Source organism: Amaranthus tricolor, chromosome 16 (genome assembly GCF_026212465.1).
Source record: "Amaranthus tricolor cultivar Red isolate AtriRed21 chromosome 16, ASM2621246v1, whole genome shotgun sequence".
Classification (NCBI taxonomy): Eukaryota; Viridiplantae; Streptophyta; class Magnoliopsida; order Caryophyllales; family Amaranthaceae; genus Amaranthus; species Amaranthus tricolor.
Window position 1 is genome coordinate 6998499 of NC_080062.1, and position 23326 is coordinate 7021824.

Consider the following 23326-nt stretch of genomic DNA (forward strand, 5'->3'; position numbering starts at 1 on the left):
TCGCGTGTAACTCTTGTTATTGCTCGTAATGTTGCTGTACCCGCTGGTCTGTTTTCTGACCTCCTCACTGCATAATGAGTTTCTGTAAACGGAAAAATTCCTATTTTCCCATCCCACAACACTTCACCTGTAGCATTAATGTGAGGTCTTGCAATAGCTGCTATAAACATCACCTTGCCTATGAAATTTTATTTTGCACACATCTATATGGTTCCTCCTCTTCCCAAGGAAATAAGTAATACCTTTGTGTTGCCCTACTCATGTAGAACCATTTTTCATCTATGTGCACAACATTATACATAAGTGAGAATTTTGGTATGTTGTCAACAGTGGGTGGTATTATTTGGGATAAATGAAGTTGACTCTTCTCATTTTGTGGTCATGAGAAAGTTTTGGTTTAATAGAATTCGTATGTGCTCTAATAATACCAGATTTCATCATTCTATAAACTTGTGAATGACCAATGCCTAATGCAGAGGCCATTGCTCTAATTGTGGTCCTCTTTTCAATCGGAACAGCATTCAGCAAATTCATGTCAAAAACTTTTGGTTTCCTACCAACTCTTCCCCTTTTTCTACTATTAACATCAATTAAAATGCCATTTTGCATTGATGTTTTGGCTGATTCCCACAGCCTTGATATTGTCCATCTAGATGTGTTATGTTGAATTGCAATTGTTTTAATTGTACCGCGTGGCAAACGTCTATCTGATTCTGTAGACAAACTAGTTAACTGTTGTACAATTAACTTTCTGGTCTGAACTGGTAGTTCCCTCTTACTACCTACTGGTTGCTGTCTTAATGTTTCTGTTTCTGTTTCTTCCTGTGTTAATGTTTGACCATGGCTTATGGGTTCCTCCAAACTCAAACTGACATCGATGTTTCCATAATTCTCACTTGTGTACTCATTATAAATGTCATATTCACAATCTATATTAAGGTTTTCAAAGAAAGAAATAAATACCTCAATATCAGGAATAATAAATTCCTCTTCTTGAATTTAAACATCAGCCATTTGTTGTTTTTGATTGCTTGTTGTTGGTTTTGTAGAGTTGATGAAAGAAATAGGTTTGGATCCAAATTCTTATGAACTTTTTAAAAGGGGAGGACAGCAGATGAAGAAATTGAAATGAAGAAGTGTTGAAATTTTATAAAGAATTTGATCTATTTATAGACAGATGAAATGTGTTAATGCTGACTTTTGTGTAAAAATTTTTACTTTTGCTGATAATTTGTAATATTGGAGGGAACTCTAATATTTGGGTGGGAAAATATTTTTTTGGGGGGAAATGAAACAGAAATCCAACTTAAATCTGAAATTATTCATCTAATCTAAACTATTTTTCCTTTTTCTTTTAAAAATAACAACAATAAAATATTATACTTTTACTGATCAACAGTAACCTATAAACTAGGTCATCAGAATCCTTAATTTATGTGCAAATGCTAATGTAGCATGTAAAAAAGAACAAAGGAAGTATTACATTAGTGAAATTATTCTATATAACATATCACATTCAGGTGCGAATATACAAGGAAGTAGTCCATCAAAACTCAACAATAAGAGTAAGCGCTGATTCCCAGCGTAACCCATTGATTATCAATTTATCATCATTCATCGTAATTGGTATATTTGGTAACCAAAAATCTTGATTCTTGATCTAAGTAGCAAGCGAAACAAAGGTGGGCGGGCACACCATTGTTGCACTTCCATATTTTCTCTCTCCTCTTTCTCTCTCTATCTTGAAGAATCATATTACATATATCGCCGAACATTCATTCCCTTTCTTCAACCTAATAGTGATCACCAAATCCAGTTTTTAATATATTCTAGAACCTAAATTTCCTCTCATTTTGCGTGTCCATTTCAACTACGAATCAACAAACATCCCTTGTTTCCATCATTCATCCGCCACTAAAGCCGCATGCAACTCTGAGAATAATCTTCCATTTTTTGTTCGTTTAGCATTTTTTAAATTTCATTTCAATCAAATTTTGTCGAGTATGCGAAGATTAAGCTTTAAGATTGCGAACCATGAAAAAGAGTTATTCGGAGGTCATTATGAAGGTCAAGAAAGATTACAGCTGTCTAGGTTTTCATTCGACATTGCTCCGTCATCTTTATTGTCGTCGTCAAAATCTCGGCGAAGTTTCTGTCGGAATTCGTCGTCAGCTTCAACTGCATCGTCTATTGTGAGTTCTAGGAAGAGTGTCTCTTATGATAAGATTGATCAAGCTCCCATTCATCTCACCATCGTCAAATTAGATGGCTCTTCTTTCGGTATAATTCATTCTCTCAACTCTCTCGTCAAATTGATTTTTTTCCATTTACTTATGCAAATGTGGATTTGATGATGTTGATAAGTTGTGCGAGACGTTGATGGCTTGATGATCAATCTTGATTTTCAGTTGATATTCAGTATACTGAAAAAAAGTTGTCTTTTTATGATACGAAGAGGATTGAACCATGTTTTTGTAGGAAGTAATAATAGAATGTTACAAATATTTCATTATGTATGCTCTTCTTAAATTAGTGCATAATAGATGTTGTGCAACAACGGAAGGAAAGATCGAAAAATAATAACGAAAAGCAATAAAGATTCAAACAAATAATAAAGAAAATCATATAGAGAAATTTTTGTGGTTCGCTGTCTATGTGATAGGTACATCAATGAGAAACATTGAGTAACCACAACAATGGCTCTTCAAACTTTTTCTCTCATAATTTTCCTCACTTTGTGTTTTGCATCGCTAATTCTAACAACAATGGCTTAATGTTACAAAGTAACCACCCATAATTACATCATGGGAACATGGAGTAACCACCACAACATCATGGGAACATGTAGTAACCACCACAACATCATGGGAACATGGAGTACCCTTTTGACCCGAATTTTGTTTCCTCAATCCGTTCTTAGACTCGGTTCGAGTCACAAAATTCCAACAATAGAATATTTAGGAGATTATTTAGGAGATTGATATGTTGTAAATACATAAGCTATTGCCCTTTTTATATATAATTTAAAAAACACTAGTGTTCTACTAATTTACTTTAGCTCTTGTTGTATGTAAGTGTTTACCATGAGATAGATCCATATAATTAGCCTATTTCTTTCATTGATCATTTTAAAATTGTAAGTGTTCACTTTAACACTAATTGTACATAGGTCGGCCTAATAGAGATGGTCTCACCATGAGACCATTTAAGAATTTGTGAAATTACTTTGTTGATCAAGTAGCGTTATTTTGATTTTCAATTATGTTATGAAGAAACGAATGTTTATGTAAGAAACTTTTGGAATTAGATTGATAGTAGAAGGATATTTATGGTTTGTATAATCTTATTAGACGTAGTTTAGATTTTAATTAATAGTTCTATATTTTATAATCATTAATTAAAGTCTAAATTTTATTAATATCGCAATATAAAGCAAAATTCAATCAAATGCGCCAAATTAAGCTTGGAAATGTTTTGGATCCGAACTCGATCCTAGATCTGTGAAATTCGTGTATCCGAATCTGGGTCTTGACAAATTGGACTTTCAAATTCGTATTCAGATATGAATCCTCAATTTAAAAACAAATATGAATCTGGGTCCACTTAGACCTGGTCCACATCCGACCCTATCCTCGATCCACTTGGACAGCAGTAGGCAAGATGGACTGCACGATCAAAGCAAACGCTATGAAACTATATTCAGAGTCAATTAAGGGGCACTATTTGGAAGGAAATTGATAGAAGAGTTTCAATTCCCATGACAACCCTGAAGACATCACCATTTTTAACAAAATCACACAAAGGCAGAAGCTTCATCTTTTTTGGCCTGAATAAATGATACTTTTGATAAGGATTGGAGGGATTTACTCAACAAGAACTCCTTACCATCAGGTGAAGAGGCATAAAACTTAATCAAAAGGGAAATCTGTAGAAGGGGAATCTCACTTGAAAATAATCATTGAATCATTGGAGTTAGACTCCTCATGGTAAGACCATCTCTATTGGGCTGGCCCATGTTCATTTGGTGTGTTAAATTACAATTTTAAAGTGATCAATTAGAGAAACGGATTAATTATACGGGCCCGTGTCATGCTGAGACGGTCTCATTAAACACGAGCTGTCAATGTGGAGGATCTTTGGATATTTTGGGAAAGATAATTCATGAATAATTGACTATGTTAGTGAAGTAGTTAGATAATGAAAACAGCTGCCTTCCGTGGACGATATTTTGGGAAGGTGAATACGTACGCACACCAAAAGCATGAATGATCGATACTCACACGTAGGTATGAATTTCGTTGTTTTGCAGAAATTGAAGTCGTTAAAGCTGCAAAGATTTCTGACCTGAAACAGTCCGTGGAGAGTGCTTTCAATCATTTACCTATGACGGGACCTGAAAAAATTTCGTGGTATGATCGAATTTGTTGAGTATTTAGACCATGTAGAACAATATCCAAAGGCTTAAAGCATAGACTAAGCAGGAACGTAACAACGGAACTAAAACAAACGTGCTCGGCCAAGATGCTCGTTCGAGCAAGGGTGTGCTCGTTCGAGCACGTCAGTGATGTTTTGGCAGTTTGTTTTCAAAGCTACTGTCTGATGGTCTAGGCATGTGCTCGTTCGAGCACTTTGGAATTTTTGCGTCAGAAAGTTTCTGGAAGTTGATTTGGCTTATGCTCGTTCGAGCACATATTATGCTCATTCGAGCACTTCAGAACAGTGCTTCTGTTCGTGAATCAAAACTTCGGTTCATGGAGCATTGTGTTGTTATGAAAAAATGTTTTTCATCATAATTATCTATAATTATCTGATAATCATCAGTTATATTTAATCTATGGTTTTGGATGAATCCATATGTCACTTCAACTCTATAAATAAGAGTGAGTGCATGGAAATCATTTACATCTTGAATATCAAAAAATTTTGTCTCATTTTTCTCTCAATCTCTTGAAACATAGAAGAGTATTAACTCTTTTATTATTTTTTGGTTTTAATTTCTACATAAACACATAATCATTAGTTCAATTGGTTCATACTAATCGGTTGATGTGATTGATTGTATCTCATTGTGAATTTCCATTCTCATAACTCAAGTGCCTTTGTGGGGGAAATATCACAATAGGAAAGCTTGTAGTCGCCTTCAATCTATATCAAGATTTCTGAGTGACGTTTATCGTTGCAAACATATCTTCTCTACCGTGTTGTTAAATTCTTGGTTCATTCAAGTAAGGAGTCAATTGCCATACACAAAGGAGACACTACAAACATCATCTTGTATTTGTAGTTTATTTTCCGCATTATTATTTGTAATAGATTTCACACTTACGTATGAATTGAAGAAATCACTTCTAGAGAATAAAATGAATCCAAAGAAATATAATTTCATCGTTGTTTATGATGATCTTCGGTTCATTTCATTTTCTCTACTAATTTCCTTTTTTCTCTTTTGCTGATAGGCGTCATGTATGGGCACATTTTTGTTTATCTTATTGTGGTCAGAAGCTTTTAGATGACGATGACCATATCAAGTACTATGGCATCCGAGATGGGGATGAGGTATATTTTCTTACATACTCATTGTGCTTCACAATTTGTAATGCCTGCTGCAAAACTAGTTTGATATATCTAACGATATACTTCCTGAAATAAATATTTGCGGTACATAATCCTACGACAAGATATGATGTCTGATGTTGTATGCATTGCAAGTTCACTTTGTTTTCTATTGGATGTATTTATATGGGTGATCTTGTAAGGCTGTCTTCATCTGTGTGCTTAGTTAGTCAAGAAATGTGGATTCCTATTTATTGTGAACTGTGTGCTAGACAACACAAAATTTTCTTTGTGCAATTTTCTTTTGGGGAGTAGAATACAATGGTATATCTTCAAAAGAGCATATGCATGTCCTAAGATTGTTTAGTGGTGCTTAATGTAATATGTTGATGTTGAAACTTAGCTAAAAATCTCGAGCGTTCCAAGATTTTTTTTTAAATGATTAAGGACTCTCTTATGAAAAGCAGACTGACACACCAATTGGTTTACAAGAGGAACAAGCAATTAAAATTGTAAGTGATGTCTATATATTGCAATGGATCTCCTGTTTGTGTCTAATAAATAATATGTATATATTAGTTCATTTTGAATTTTTTTGTTTTACCTTTTCCTTTCTTTAAAGACTGGTAGAGAATGGCCTCTTATTCCACTCAACACCTGTAAGTCCTAGCAAATGAAAAGCCTTAGACTTTACTTATATGATTATATCTCATCACCTGACAAGTGAGGTCGTGCAGATTTTAACCTTCATCGGTCGTGGTGCTTGTGCCAAATAGACCTTATGCCACTCAAGCTCAGTCCACTTTTGCGGCCTATGCTACTTGAGTGTTGCTAGTTATGTTGATTCTACAACTGAAGAGCATTATGATATTGAACCAGCCAAAGGCTTATAATAGCCTTAACCTAAAATCCAAATTTCAGAGTGAGACAAGCAGAGAAGTTGTTTCCAAGTTTGATTTGCTGTGTCTGTTTTTTTTGCTTTTATCTTGGGAAGTTGTATTCCATATCTATGAAAGGGACATTAGCTACTAGGTTCTCTAGATCAAGTTGTCTGTTTGGTAATGGAATTTGGCTAGAGCTATTAGTTGGAGTTGTTGGGCGACAAAATGCGGTATCTTGTTACAGTCAACTAAAATCCCCTTACAAAACGGCCGCAACGTGACATAAAGGCCACATTTTTATGGTTGGGTAGTTCAACCGGCTGGAAGTATTGACTAATTTGCTCACTCTTAAAGCCAGTTATTTAATTGTTATGGAGATGTTTGATGTGTTGTTGCTTGTTTGTTAGAAAAAAACGGGTTCAAAAGGCCAAATGCCGATTAAACCACTATTTTGGGTAGCATTTGGTTTTAACTAAAAAGGCTTAAAAGTTATTAGTCATTTACCAAACACTTTTTTGTCTGTTTGACCAACCAAAAAGTCAAATGTCAAAAGTCAACCAAAAAGCCAAGTAAATAACAATTTTCCAAACACGCCCCTTTTCTTTTGCAGAACAAGAATTACCTTATGTTAAGTTATTTTGAGCTTTCTTTGAAGCAATTGCAAGAAGCTATTGGTTCTGAAACTGGCAGATATTGCTAATGAAGTTGCATTTTTAGTAAAATTGCTTCTCATTAACTGCAGTGTATTACTGGAAATTTTAACCTGCAAGTGTGTCCTGTTGGTTATCCAGAATGTTAAGATGTTTAGAGATTGGTTTCTGACGCTTGATTAAATGTATTACTTCTGCTTTGTGGCTTGTGCTAACTTGACATATTGTGATCTTTGTTGCAGCTTCGCTTTGTTCAGCATGTGTCGATCGCTTATAACCTCATAAAGAAGATCAAGAAAACGAGTAGGAGAATCGGTTCTTGTCTCAGTTGGAACGTGTACCACTTTCCCTAGGTGAGATCCTGAGTTTGATTTTTGCTGCCCCCCAACCCTAGCCCATCCCCTTCCATCAGCCTACCTTGAAGTCCATAAAGAAAATGAATCGGATCTCCCTAGCCTGCCGCAATGTAGGACTTTGTTTCTTGCTCTCTTTTATCTTTCCGAAATTATAAGCCTATATGGAGGTAATTGAGCTTAGTAGTGGGAAGTGCATCTTCAATATAATGCCCTGTACTGGTTCTTCATAGGTGGAATCATTCCTGAGGTTGTGCTTGCATAACTTGTGATGAAATATTGCTTATTACGTGCAAATGTCTGGTGTTCTTTTGATTCATTCTATTATCTAGAGAAGATTACAGGATACTTTGTTCCTTTTGATAAATTGAGGCTAAAACTTAGAATGAACTAGACAAAATTAGTCTTTGGACCCATTATTTTCGTGCTCTCTTGATTAGTGACCTGCAGGATATCTGCACTTCGTCACTTATTTTTTCGTTCTAGTTTCTTTTTTTTGGCTTCTGCAATGACGGAACTGAATGGCTGGGATGTCCTATCATGCAGAAGACAGAATGACGAGGAGGAAAGATCGAAAATAGAGGTAGCAGCCAATGAACATCTGGAGAACCTAAGGTGTCAATTGCAGGATAGTTAAACCACAATGACCTTGTTCTCACTCATTTATTCAGAGGATGGCTCCTGTATTCTAGAAATTCCAGCACAGAGCATGTACAATTCGAAAGGCAACCCAATTCATTGAAGTGGACAGGCAGGTCTGTTGGTTGCCTAAGAAGCTTGTTCTCTTTTCGTGACAATAGACCGAAAAGCTGTCTGAGTTTCCCAGGTAGAAATTTAAGCCTTATCATTTGTACAGAAATACTTCTATTTGAATGGCTTCTCTTGGATGTAGCATGTATAGTTTCTAAATAATAGTACAATAATAATGTCTACACATATATTAGGCGTAATTCGATTGCTTATGAAGAGTTTCATGTCAAGTTATAGGATCTGATGTTGAACAGCATAGCAGAAGTCTAAGCTTAGGCTCTGATTTTTCACTAGTATATACCTAAGTGTTCACGCAAAATTATAATTATATCTGGTAAGATTATGATCAAAGTCTGCCTGAGGTTTGCCGGTATCTATCCACCATTCTACCTGACAGACTGGCACCTTCAATGTAAATATGTAACCAATACTTTTCTTGCGAGTGTTTTTATGTGCTTACTCAGTTGCTCCAAGGTTAAAAAAAAAAAAAGAACAACTTGAAGTGATCTTGAGCTTGGGGTGGTAGTTTGTATTGCAGTCTTGCTGAGGTTTGTACTCCTTTGTATGATTTGCTATATTTGGTAATTCTTAGTTTTTTGGTTTTATGGGAAGTATATAGGGAAAACATCAAAATAGAGTGGTTAAAGTGTAAATTTAGTGTATGAATAATACATAAGAGATAATGTGTGTAGACCAGATGAGAAAAAATAGTACTTCATAATCTAATCATCAATTTTTAAAAATATAACAAAATAATAATAATAGACTCTTAATATATATAAAGTATAACAAAACAAATGAGAATGATGTAATATTGTCTTTAAACTAAAAAAGAAAAATAACGTACATCCATTAAGGTCCCAATACTTTTCATATATTAATGTTTGGAAAATTTAACTTATCAATTGTAGTTGCCTTTTGTATGTACCACCAAAATTTCAAATCAATTCTACATGTCTTTTGCATGGTACATCAGTGAGAATCAAATTTAAAGTTTTATTATTTCAATTAAGATACTACTGAATTTTCTAATACTTCCTAGTATTTTTTAACAGCTAATGGAGTATATTACTTACATGTGAGAATTTTGGTTTTCAAAACATACAAATCTTTTTTTATTTGGATTGAAATTTTTTACTAGTCTAAGTAACACCCAATAGAAAAAAATTTTCTTTGTGTTTTAAAGACCGAATGATTTGCCTAATTAGTGTTGGAAAAGAAAAAAAATATCCACTTTGGGGTTCACTTAAATATATTTTTTAAACTAGTGTTCATTTAGAAACCAAACTATTTGATTGTGGTTTGAAAGTTCCAAACCTCTTAATTCTATCCAAAGTTAAAATAATCTAAAGTTATATTAGATCTCAAACTCTTCCTAGCAAAATAGAATTTCAAAATAGTTTTTACTTTTATTGTTATGTTACATTAGCTTTTGATGCAATATAATATGTTAGTTTTACTTTTTTTTTGTTTGTTTTCTTTGACAGTTTTCGTTGGGTTTAAGTGTTTAACACATGAGGTCATACAGATTTTATGGTTGTTTAAATGAATAGGCAATGTTAGGAAGCATATGATTATTTGAATGTTGTTTATTTTGAATGGTTGACATGCTACGACAAGTAGGCGTGTTCAAAATCGGATATCAGATCGATATGAATTCAGATTTTTAAAAATATCTAGTTTTATGGATAAAGAAAATCATGATTCGGTTATGATTCGGATTAAATCAGGTATCAGATATTGGATATGCGATTTTATTTTTATTTTTATTTTATTGGGTTTTTAAAAAATAATTTGCGTTTTTTTACGTATAAAAATTTAAGCTCATTTCGGTTTCTTTCTTCCATCAAACTTATTTTTTAAAGTTGGGAAAAAAATCATTTTGTGACTATGGTTGGATATCAAATGTTTTAATTAATTAATAATAAATTAGTTATGCAACTTAGTAATAGTTAAGAATTGTAAATGTTAGTACATTCAACAATATAAACAAAGTTTTTTATAGAAAAAAATATATATCAAATAAAAATTAGAAAACAGGATATCTGTATATCCAGTTTTGCAAATACCTTGATCTAGATCCGGTATCTGGTTTATAAATCGGATATTTTGTCCGAATTATCCGACTTTTCAAAATTTGAATAAATTACTGATTTTTAAAATTATATCAAATATTTTATAATACCTCTAACTGTAAGTTCTCTTTTTAATTAGAATATTATCATTTTGAGATTTACTTTTATTTGTAGAAGAATTATTTTTATTAGGATAGAATGAAGAGGTTTGGAACTTCCAAATCACAATCAAATAGCTTTGTGTAATTGTTTTTCTATATGAACACTAATCTCAAAAATAAGTTTAAGTGAACCCCAAAATGAGTATTGTTTGCTTTTTCAACACTAATTAGGCAAATTATTCTTAAAGACCATTGTCTTTTATAAATTAAAAATCTAACCCACATTCAAATTAGAACATCATTAAGACAAAGACAATTATACAAAAAGAATTACTCCTACTTGAGAAAAAACTATAGAAAATGAATTTTTTTTTTAAGAAAACAACATTATAAAATAGATTTGTTTTGAAAAAAAAAAAAAAATCAAAATCTTTGTTGTATGATTCCCACCAAATGTGAAATGACAAATACCAATCTACCACAATTTGGAACCCACATTTGTGTGGCATAGATTGGGATAACCTTTCCCGTTTTTCCCCCATTTTCTTCCTCCAAAAATCTCCTCCTCTTCTTCCCAATCAAAATTCTCTCACCATTAACACTTTCATCTTCCTCATCTTCTTCATCATCTTAGAGAGAGAAAGCTCTACAATCAGCCATGGCTAACATGCTCATGGCCTCTTCTTCTAAATCCCTCCCAACTCCATCAATTCCCACTACCCCTAAACCCAAATTCTCTCCCCTTAAAAACCCACTTCTCAAACTCCCTTCTCAACAATACCCACTTCTCAAAACCCTCAATTTCAATCTCCTAAAATCTGCCGCCATTACAGTTACTCCACTTTCTCTCTCCTTCCTTCTTCCTCACCCTTCTCTTGCTGAAGAAATCGAAAAGGCTTCACTCTTTGACTTCAATCTTACACTCCCAATCATAATGGCTGAATTCCTATTACTTATGTTCGCTCTTGACAAGATTTACTTTACTCCTTTGGGAGATTTCATGGATCAACGTGATTCCGCCATTAAAGAAAAGCTTGCTGATGTTAAAGATACTTCTTCTGAAGTAAAACAACTTGAAGAACAAGCTAATGCCGTCATGCGTGCTGCACGTGCTGAGATTTCTGCTGCTTTGAATAAGATGAAGAAGGAAACTCAACTTGAAGTTGAAGCAAAATTGGCTGAAGGTAGGAAGAAAGTTGAAACTGAACTTCAAGAAGCTTTGGCTAGTTTAGAGAAGCAGAAGGAGGATACCATCAAATCATTGGATTCTCAAATTGCTGCTCTTAGTGATGAAATTGTTAAGAAGGTTCTTCCTGTTTCTTAAATGTGATTACTCTTTTGTTTTTTGCAAGTTTTATTTGAATATTTGTATGTGAATGAATGGATATATATATATATATTAATGGTATAAATGATACAATGCTTCATTTGGGAAATTTGGATGTTAATATCAGTTACTATGCTTTGTGATTCGATTGTTAATTAGGGGTGCACACAGTCTAATTTGGTCTGGCCTGACACTAAAATCAGGCCAAACAAAAAATTTGGGCAATGAAAAATTTCATACTGGACTGTACCATTTAAATCGTTAGATCAGATCGGATCAAACCATTCTGTAACAAAATTGATCAGGATATGTAGCTGAATAATGGAAAGGCTAAGGGCATGTTCGACATAAGATAGATAGTTATTCAATTAATATTATTTGGTAAAAGCAGTGAGTGCCCATTAGAATGTAATTTGTATTTTGTTTGACAAAAATGTAAACAAAAACCTCAAAGCGTTATTTTTTATTTGGGACACATGTTCTATAATTCTGAAAGCAACTAGTTGAACCACAGACCACTAAACACTACCTAAACAACTACTATAGCAAACAATTTAAATGTCTCCACCAATTGTTAATATTTGTATCATTTCATGCTATCCCAAATTCATGGGACATAATGATTTGAGTTTAAACTTTGTTTGCTTTAGCTGTATACCTTATAATATCATATGTAAAGAGAGTTTGATAGGGGATATTTTAGGAGTCATTGTGCATTGATCCTGCATATTAGTGAATATGTTAAGTGCTGTATCCTGTATTTTTTGGTACCTTGGAGAGTATTGCCCATTTACAAGCAATTTGATAGATGAAGCGGTCTGTTGGACAATAACTAACATGTGATCCTACATCGAGCGATTAGAAAGAGGTTGACTAACACATATACTTGATGGGCAACTCCTAATACCGATTGGTTTTGATGGAACATCATTGGAATTTGGAATCAACTCTCCTCTTGGGTGGATCTTGTGTACAACCCCAATAACAAGTTATTGAACTATACTAGTTGGTAACTTTAGTTGCTCACAAATTGCCTATGGAAGTAGATCAGAGCTCATTAGATTATCTATTCATTTCTCCATTGTTATAGAGTGAGTAGTGATCAATCTTTCTGAAATACCATACATTTCTCCCTTCATTCATTGCCCCGTCTCTGTCTTAAGACGGCATTGAAACATAATAATCGGCATGGTAAAAGTTAGAATGCCAAGACTTTCAGTTCCATGTGATAGGGGTCCGATTCATCACTTATAGGAAGATCATTACTCCCTCTTCCTTCTTCATGTAGAGAATTATTCTTACCCGACATTTAAAAAAGTAAAAATAAAATGTAAAGACTAAGATAAATACATAAAAGATTGAGCTTTTTTAAGAATATGTTTTGGTGCAGTGTGGTTGAGAATTACTTCATGTAATTTGCCATATCAATATATTCCCATTCTTGAGCCAAAAAAAACCCTCATTTGTGTTGTATTTGACGTATAGGTGATCAAAGCGGACCTGATGACTTATTCGATTTTATAATCGAATTTAATTTGGCCTGATTTTAAAAATGATTTACAATTATATAAAATATAATATGGACGCAAAATTCAAATTCAAACCAACCCGAAACACCTGGTCAGAAATCAACCTAGTGACCATAATTAATACTTCTAAATTTTGACAGCCTTTAGGTGAGAATTACTATTTGGCCGACCCAATACATTTACTATTTTAAAGTGATTATTTATAAATTTAAAGTGATCACCTATAATTTTCAAGTGGTTTTGTTTTATAGTTTTAAAGTAATCAATTATAATCTTAATATAATCAGTTAGAGAAATAAACTAATTATATATAAACTTATATCATGAAAAGACGATTTGATACAAGACTCGCTGAAATTAAGTTTAAAGATCCCACCATTAAATGGTTATCCTTTAAAGGTATGATATTTTATCTATCCTTAAAAAATTCGACCTTAGCATAAATTTTTCTTCTAAAGATTTGACTTTTGATCAATCGTATAAAGATATTCAACATTTGCGTAACTTTTTCTTCTAAAGGTCTAAATGACCACTGAGCTTACCTCTTTTCCTACGCCACCCCATCTCCTACCCTTATCCTTCGTCCCCCTTCTCCTGCGCCGCCACCTCTCCCTTCCACTCCACTCAAACATCCCAACCCAAAAACTATTAATGTGAATTTTGTAACAGTTAAGGTGCTATTTAGACCTTTTGAGCAAAAAAACTCATGTAAGATGAATCTTTAAAAAATAAATGAAATGTCAAATCTTTAGAAGAACAGTCATGTAGATGTTGAAATTTTAAAAAATAAAAGATTGGCGAGAACTTTAAAAAATGATCACCTAAAGATCGATTTGATTAAATTGAGTAAATTTTTAGACATCTCTAATAAATTATAGATATAACGCATAAATTTACCTCCAATTTAACACCAGCTGAGTCTAAAAATGTTATATTTTGTTAGATTGTACATATACTTAAAACATACATTAATTAATCAAACATTATTAAGCATGCAACACAAACATTCAATGAAACTAAAGCAATTAAATTTACTTTCAATTTAATACATAGTCCAGTACAAAAATGTTAATTTCTTAGATTGTGAATACAAGTATAAAAAATATCATATACTAAAAGTGCAATAAAACATCAGCACGTCTTATATGAGATTGCCTCACTAAAAGACGAGTCCACATAAGTAATCTATTAAATAAAAAACATCAAAAACAATGAAATTTGAATTTTACAACAAGTAGTTTTTTTAAAAGACTTTAGGCTCACCCAATTTAGACCGTCTCATGGTGAGACGGTTTCAATAAAAAAATTAGTGATTAAACATATATATTATATATTATTCAAGCAATATTAAGCATGCAACACAAACTGTTAATAAAACTAAAGCAATTAAATTGGCTTATTTTATTTCTTAATTCATGAAAATGAATTACGTAGTTAGGTTGTTCCAACACGAATTAAAATGATGATTTAGTAAAAAAAAAAAAAAAAAACAAATAAATAAATAAAATTGTTGAAAGTGGGATTTGAACCCGCGCCTTAGACCAACTCGACCATCTCAACTATGTTGCTTATTTTACTTAATTTTATATTTTGACGTTTCACCGGCCCCTTCAATTGCGACAAATTAGGTTTTTAAATTAGTAATAACCAATATTAAATCACAGCTTAGAAAATATATACTGTTTATCAAATACACACATGACGCAGGATCTATTTCTTTGATTTATTTATTTATTTTTCTCACTTGATTTTACTATATTTTTTATTTACATATAGATATTTATAAATATAATTAGCAAAGAATGATTCAAATATATCATCATTATCAAATTTAAATATTTTCGCTTAAATGTAATAACTGAAATAGATAATAACAATTGTTTGATTTTGTAAATAATTATCAAAGATATATTTTTTAATAAATAATAATTAAGTATAAACAACTGAGATCGTCTCACGGTGAAAAGGCACATACAAGTTGTCCAAATCATTTATATTTAAAAAATTTAATTAACTTAAGCTTAATTTGACAAATTACTGTTGTCATTTTATAACAGTTTTTTATTTTTATTTTTTTAATAAATTAAAATTTAATCGATTCATATTAAATCATCTCGATGAGACGATCTTAAATGAAGAATTTGTAAAAATAAAAAATAAAAAAATAGTGTAATGGTTTTGATAAGAGTATTGAATGTGAAATCAAACTAGCGATTTGTTAATTTATGATTGCAAATAGAGTTTCGAGTTCTTTACCGAATCATGCATAACTTTTGCTATTATTGTATTTTTGTACGCAAAAAAGAAAATTGATATGATTAATTTTTTGAAAATAAGTTTTATTGACGATTGTTTTTTAACATTGTCTGCAAGAATAAGAATACTAAATGATTATATTAATGATTTCCTAGAATTTATGCACTATATAAAAATTAGTTTTTATTTATTTTTATGATAAATTTTGTAGTGGTTGGTTTTAATGCCAATCACTATATATACTATAATAAATTTAACTAAATAAATAAAAATAATTGTAAAATATTTATATTAAGTTCTACAATAAAAGTTAAGAATATTTGTTACTTTATGTCAACAAATAAATACATTTTAGCAGTCATTTTTTATTTTTTTTTAAATTTTATTTTCATTTCAAGAATTTTAATTAGCAAAAAACAAATAGCTTAGACTCTACTAAAATAATTAACGATTGAGATTTTATGGTTGTAGACTTGTAGTGACTGACTTTCAAATTCAATCACTATAAAATTATCCATTATTCTTGAATATTCCACTAAAATTATACTGAAAATAAAAAAAGCGTCAAATTATATAAATATTATACATATCTTTATTTAAAATATATTTTTTAGGATTTCTCTCAAATTTGCAGTGTAACACTATTGAAAAAGATTAACATTCATAAAAAAAAAGTTAAAACAATAGAAAATTCTTTTATTAATTCCTAAGAACTCCGTTATTTCTTCCCATAAGGATATAATCTGTTGATATTTTATCCTTCTTTATAATTAGCGTTCAATTCTTATATAAGCTGTTGTAAAATTTGTGTCACAACCTAAATTTCGGAACTTTTTTTGAGTATTTGCATACTCTGAATATAACTTGTATAAGCAGAAAATATTGAATATCACCATACGAAAATTTAAAGGTCCCCTCAAATTAATAAACAACAAAATATTAGCCATTAAAGAAATTCTGCCATACTATTTATATATGGCAACTGGAACATTGACTCTGGCTATATTTTGGACCACACGAATTGTTTATCCAAAACACACAATAATTTAAGATCGAGAATCGAAAATTATCTCAATAAATATTCTTCTGATGAGATTTGGATTCGATTCTTATTAACCCTTATACTCAACCTTGCTTGTAATAAAAAAAATATCAGCACAAAAATTTTTTTTGGGATACTAAATAATAAACTTATATCTACCATACATTATGTTTTAATATATACAAAATATTCCTAACATTTAAGAACAAGAATTAATGTGAATAATTAAAATATAGAAGTAATGTAATTTGTGTTCATGGAAAAGAAAGAGAACAAAACTGAAAAATAATGGATCAATATTCTTTCATAAACAACAAACGTGTAAATTAAAATTGCTCATTTGCTCTTGATTAAGATAAGAAAAATCATGATTAATAATTCCTAATGCAACTATGAATATTTCTTTTGACGTTAGTGTTCATTAGATTTTAGAGTCAGAGTCAAAGCCATTAACTCAGTACCTGAATAAGTAAGGATTTAAAGGGAGAAGGGCAACAAACGTATACACTACAAATAACTATTGAAATAGCGATGGAAAAAATGCGAGGGAAAGGGTTGGTCGCCAGTGACGACGGCAAGGCGAGGGCCATATTAGTCGCCAAATGGAAAAGCACTCTGGCGACAGGTAACGTGGTCGCCATTCAGCCGCCAAAAGTCAGTAGCTTTTTTTTTTTTTTAATATTTGGCGACGGGTTTAGTGGTCGCCATTTAGTCGCCAAAATGACAGTATTTTTTTTTATTTTAATAGTTGGCGACGGGTTTTAGTGGTCGCCATTTAGTCGCCCAGAAGACAGTTTTTTTTTAATTGTTGGCGACGAGCGTCATAATCGCCATCTCGTCGCTAATTTTTTGTTTTATATTTTAATTTTTTTAAAATATAGGTGACGGAAAAGTTGGAAGCCCTTTGGTCGCTACGTGTTATTTAGTAGTTGCCATCTCGTTGCCGTTTTTTTCCGTATTTTTTGAATTTGAATTTGAAAAATGGCGATAGATTTGTAATCGCCGTGTTGTCGCTATATTTGTATAAATAAGACGTAAAATTGTTGTGCATTGTATATTTCGGAAACTAAAGAATTAGAAGAGGTTAGTGATTTTCTTATTCTATTATGTAGCTTGTTTTTTATGTTTACATGAATTGTTTTATTTATTTTTATTCATTAAATTGATTTAATTTTATTATTTAATTAGTAAATATTTTATTTCCTTTGTTATTTACATGAGTTTTTTATATTTTTTTATTACTTTATATTTTATTTTTATTGTCATTAATTTGCTTTAATAATTGTTATTAGAATAATTATATTATTATCATATATTGTTATTTTCATGAATTGTTTTATATATTTTTATTGTCATTAACTTACTTTACTAATCAGTTGAATAATTATATTATTATATTATATATAGGTGTTAAAAATGAATTTTAGGCAAGAAAGAAGTTGGATGTACAACCGACGAAAAAATAAAAAGTTTAGTTTAAGATTTATGAGAGGGTTGGAAGAGTTTTTAGATTTTTGCTCGTACAAATAGCATGAGTTTTGAGATTATATGTCCTTGTAAAAAGTGTAAAAATTGTTGTTATAAGGAACCAGATGAAATAAGAGAACATCTAATGAGAAGAGGGTTTGTTGAAAGTTACTATGAGTGAGAATATCATCAAAATATAGAGGTAAGAACAACATCTGATGTTGTAGCGTTAGTGGGAGAGCAATCGTCAAACAATCCAAATCCATACTCACAGATGGTGCATGATGCAGTAGCTAATGTATTTCCAGACACTTACCATCAGTTTCTTCCCTCCCAGTATGATGTAGTGTCAGTAGATAATGAACCACCGGTACACGTTGACGAATATCCAAACCCTCAGTGTCGACAGTTCTTTGAAATGTTAAATTCTGTAAATAGTCCTTTATTTGAAGGTTGTAAAAATGACACCAAGATGTCTATTATTGGTCGACTTACAAACCTGAAGACAGACCATCGTCTCATTGAGAGGTATTACGACGATATTTGTGCTATTGTGAACGAAGTGTTACCAGAAGAGAATAGGATGGTAAATAACTTCTATGAAACGAAAAAACAAATAGCTGCACGCAAAGGTTTTTCATTACCGAGGAGTGGCGACGAACCAGCAAGGGGGCTTCTGGTCGCCAGTTCCCGATGACAAAACACGTAATATGTTGCCCTAATTTCTCATTTCCTACAATCATAACCCTATACCACTCATCTTCTCTACTCCTCTTCAACTCTAAAATTCTCATCTTCTTACTAAAAGGTTAGTGTTTATTGTTTATTTTTTCGAATTTTTTTTATTTCTTAATGATTATGATGATAAATTATGTTTGAATGTTTTTTTTATGTTTGATTTCAAATTATGGAGTACATTGTCATCTTCAACATGTTTTTTCATGTTATTTCATGATGTTTATGTTGAATTATGCATATTTTTTTTATATTGTCGAATTATGGTATAATTTGAGCATGTTTAATGTTATTTTGTTCCAAGTTTTTTTAATGTTATTTTCGACATATTTTTATGTTTTTTTTTATATTCTCGAATTATGGAATTTTTTAAACATGTTTAGTGCTAATTTTTTCGATTTTTTCTTTTTTCATATTGTAAATGATATTTTCGAATAATGTTATATTTTTCCAGATTTTCTTTACTTAAAATGTAATTTTGGAATTATGGAGTAATTTATTTTTAATATGATGTTATTATTTTCTTTCGAAATTTTTTTATGTTTTTTTTTTAATATTTTCGAATTATGGTATAACTTGAGCATGTTTAATGTTAATTTTTTCCAAGTTTTTTTTTGTTATTTTTAAATGTAATTTTCGAATTACTTTAATACTATACGTAGAAAAGTTTAGTTTGGGATGATAATATTCATTACGTAGGTAGAAATGTTCATTTACTTGAATATTAGTTGTAGAATATGTCAATTGGGACATTTTATGGTATGGATGAGATTAATTTTAGTTGAAAATAATATTAGGGTTTGAAATAAATATTATAGGCAAAATGAGCAGCGACCCTAATGATTGGGCTAGCGACATCTTGTTGAATAATTTGTCGACTAGCAACGACGACAATAGCAATGAAGAAAACAATAACCAAGTTCATGGGAGTAGTGAAAATACTCCAAGTGATTCCATAAATAATATGGAAGAGGACGATGGAGATGATCCTCGTCCGAATCTTCCATGGCTACCAACCATAAACAAGTAAATTTTTTTATAATCTTATTATCATTAATATTTTTTCATTATTAAAATTTCATTGTAAACTAATTTTGTTAATTATTGTAAGATTTAATCCGATATCCGGGAATATCATTGCTTCAAAAATAAGGGCAACCTTTAACTATAAACAAGATGTTGAAAGTCGTAATTGGAAGGGTGTCACCAAACCCACGAAAGATTTTTATTTTAATGAATTTAAGGTATAATTCTTATCTAGTTGTTTATTTTCAGACCTATTATATAGACATTATTTTAAGTATTTTATTTGATGAAACATATATGTATTTAGAAACAATACAAATGGGACCCTCGCCTCGAACATTTCGTTCGGAAGTCATGGGAGGAAATACCCGCAAAGCGCTATGCGAATATGCTTTTCAAATGGCGCACGACATTGAAAAGCAAGCCTGATTTTAAACCTCCTTCCATCGATAATGAGACTTGGGCGCGATGGAAGGCTGATTGGGAACGCCCAGATAATAAAGCTGTTTCGGCTAGGAATTCCTCCAATCGACGTGGAGGAAGAGACAAAGCTGAAGCCACCCAGTCCCGCACGCCAGAACAATGCGGGATTTGGTGAGTATTTAGTTAATTAAGTAGTATTATATTGAATTTTTTTATTATCTTTTGTTTAATTTTAAATCCTTTTTTTTTAATATATTTTAGGAACAATCGAAAGGTCAAAGACCCACAGGCTATGAAATATTTACACGAACACATGGGGTCTTTGACACTGAAACTGGGGATTGTTCCCAATGGACTAATAGCAAGTCAAAAAAAGTTAACGTAATAATGTTTTAAACTTGTTTATTTCTTTTTTTTTTAAGTATCAATTAATACTTTGTTTATTTGTAATTGATTTCTTTGTTTTATTGAAGGATGAATATCGTGCTTTGATGGAGGAGCATCCAACCGGTGATCCAAGTCAAATTTGGTTGGATGCTATAAAAAATGTAGAAAGCGGGTCAAGCAAAAAAAAACAAAAAAAGCAAAGAGGTATTTGGAGTTGGGTCCGCCTCCCAAATTATTTATCCACCTGAGCCAACGGATATTTCGTCTTCTCAGCCTGCACAACCTGATTATGATACCATCAGTCAACAAAGGTTTGCGGATTTTGAAGCACGGAAAATGGAGTTCAACAATCAATTATGGGAAGCGGTACGAATGGGAAATGCTCAGACTGCCTATGAGACTCACCAAAGGCTGGCTGAACAAATTCAAAGAGAACAAGAACTCTTTTTGAAATTAATTTAATCGCATCTCAATTTGCAGCAACCCCTCCTCCACCTCCTCCAAATCAATGATTAAATATATGTAATTTTTGTGACTTTGTAAATAAACTTTAGTTTTATATATAATATTTCCAGCTCTTTATTTTTATTTATTTGTTTTATGTGTATATATTTTTATCTTAATATTACAACAATATAATATATATATATATATATATATATATATATATATATATATATATATATATATATATATATATATATATATATATATATATATATATATATATATATATATATATATATATATATATATATATATGGCGACAACGTGGCGACGACATGGTAGTCGCCCATACCAAGCGACGAATAGGCTATGAGATGGTGGTCGCCCGTCAAGCGACAGGCTTTTGGTCGCCAGTTGGTCGTGTCCTCTGGCGAGAGATTTGGCGAGGAGACATTTTGTCGCCATGTCAGTTTTCTTTTGGGCGATGGGAGAGACGTCATCCATTGGTCGCCAAATTTTTCTGAGAAAAAGGGAAATGGCGTCCATTTTTAGATTAGCGACAAACGAAAAGGCGACCGCCTTGGAGCCCGTCGCCCGACCCACTTTTTGACCATTTAGCTATCAAATGGCGACGAAATGCGTTCTCGCCAATTCAATACTTATTTGTAGTGATATAAATTTATAAATTTTAGTCACTTTGAGATTATAGATCTTTTTAAGTGTATATGTTGTAAACTCAAAGAAATATGGATGAAGTATCAATTTGTAAATGAATACTTTATTAATCCCAATTTCAACCCCTTGGGGTTAGGTTTTGGGTTAATTTATTTTGGTTAGGATTATTTAAATCGAGTTTATTTGAATGGATTATTGAGCTAAACATGCTATACAATCGTGTAATCAAATCGAACTACATAACTAAAAATTATAAAAAAGTTTAGGAAGAAGTATGATTTGATAAATCAAACAACATATCTCGATTACATTTTTCTCATATATTACTCTCTTCGTTAGAGATGGTTACGGTGGGTTTAAGACTTTATTGGACTCACCCTTATTTTTGGTTCTGGATCTAAATTTTGGATTTAGGATTTTCATACCTAAATCCTCTTTCTAGACCTATTAAAAACCCATACTCGACGTACTCGCTAGAATCGCTCTAGATCTGATTCATTACACAATTTAAAATCAATTTTGAATTTGTTATAAACTTATATTATATTTATTTATTTTTAATCTAGACTTGTATAATATAAAAAGTTTAAATTTGGATTATAAAATTAAGCTGCTAGCCCTACTATGTATGAAATATTTATGATCAAATGACAAGTACTAACAATTAGGCAAATGATGCAACTAAAATAAGTAAATAACGGAAAACGATATACTAATATGTATATATATGTATTATAATATAAAATTTGAAGGTTGAGAATCTAGGTTTTGAAGACTTTTCTTTTTGCTATTAATTAATTTAATTTGCACCACTAATAAAAAAACATTTTATATATATATATATATATATATATATATATATATATATATATATATATATATATATATATATATATATATATATATATGGGAGGAATCCATTGACAAATGGTTGAAAATGAGAAGGGTAAGAAGGACTATAAAACCCTTGATTTCACTAAAAAAAAAATTTATGGTCACGATTGAGCCAAAAATACATAATTGTAAAAGTAACTATGTTACACAGAAAGGTAACTATAAAATAATTTTTAAAATGTTCTTAATTTATAACATAGTATTTTTTTTGTATATAGTGTAACCAAACAAAAATCCTTCCTACCCTTCTCATTTTAAAATCCTTCTTATTTGTCATATATATATATATATATATATATATATATATATATATATATATATATATATATATATATATATATATATATATTTTGTAGTGATTCTCTTTTATGCATTCTCTTATATGCCCCGCAAAAAAAAAGTGCACCTTTAAATTTTGAAGTCTCCAATCAATTTCAAATCATAATTGTTTGGGTCGAATTCGAGTATTCGACTAGTGTCATGCGGTGGCGTCTTCTAGTTTTGCCACTCACTTCTTCCAAGCCAGTAAGCCACCTGTTGGGGATTAGAAATCTCACATATTTAAAATATTTAAAATACCCTTAGTTATTAAGTCAAGGATCAAAAATATAAGTCAACATCGACCCTAATGTCAATAATGGTCAAAGTCACGTGCTCATCCTAATTAGATATTATACAACAATTTTCCATTTTTACTTCAACTGAAGACACTTCCAAAGATAACCGTCCATCATCTCAAGATAACTGTCGTCACT

General features: G+C 31.3%; 2 protein-coding genes across 3 annotated transcripts; both read left to right on the plus strand.

Moving 5' to 3' along the window:
- Positions 1-1552: 1552 nt before the first annotated feature.
- On the plus strand, positions 1553-8880 carry LOC130803278 (uncharacterized). 2 transcript variants are annotated; one of them, XM_057667480.1, is made up of 5 exons: positions 1553-2280; positions 4310-4409; positions 5457-5556; positions 7327-7437; positions 7984-8880. In XM_057667480.1, exons 1-4 carry the CDS (start codon positions 2004-2006, stop codon positions 7435-7437), a joined length of 588 nt encoding a protein of 195 aa, XP_057523463.1. In that variant the 5' UTR covers positions 1553-2003; the 3' UTR covers positions 7984-8880. The 2 variants fall into 2 exon arrangements, with proteins under 2 accessions (XP_057523463.1, XP_057523464.1); XM_057667481.1 differs by lacking the exon at positions 7984-8880 and having other exon boundaries at positions 7327-7960.
- A 1918-nt stretch (positions 8881-10798) lies between these two features.
- On the plus strand, positions 10799-11799 carry LOC130802940 (ATP synthase subunit b', chloroplastic). Its single transcript, XM_057667065.1, has one exon. The coding sequence runs from the start codon at positions 11022-11024 to the stop codon at positions 11685-11687; it is 666 nt and encodes a 221-aa protein (XP_057523048.1). The 5' UTR covers positions 10799-11021; the 3' UTR covers positions 11688-11799.
- The last annotated feature ends 11527 nt before the right edge of the window (positions 11800-23326 follow it).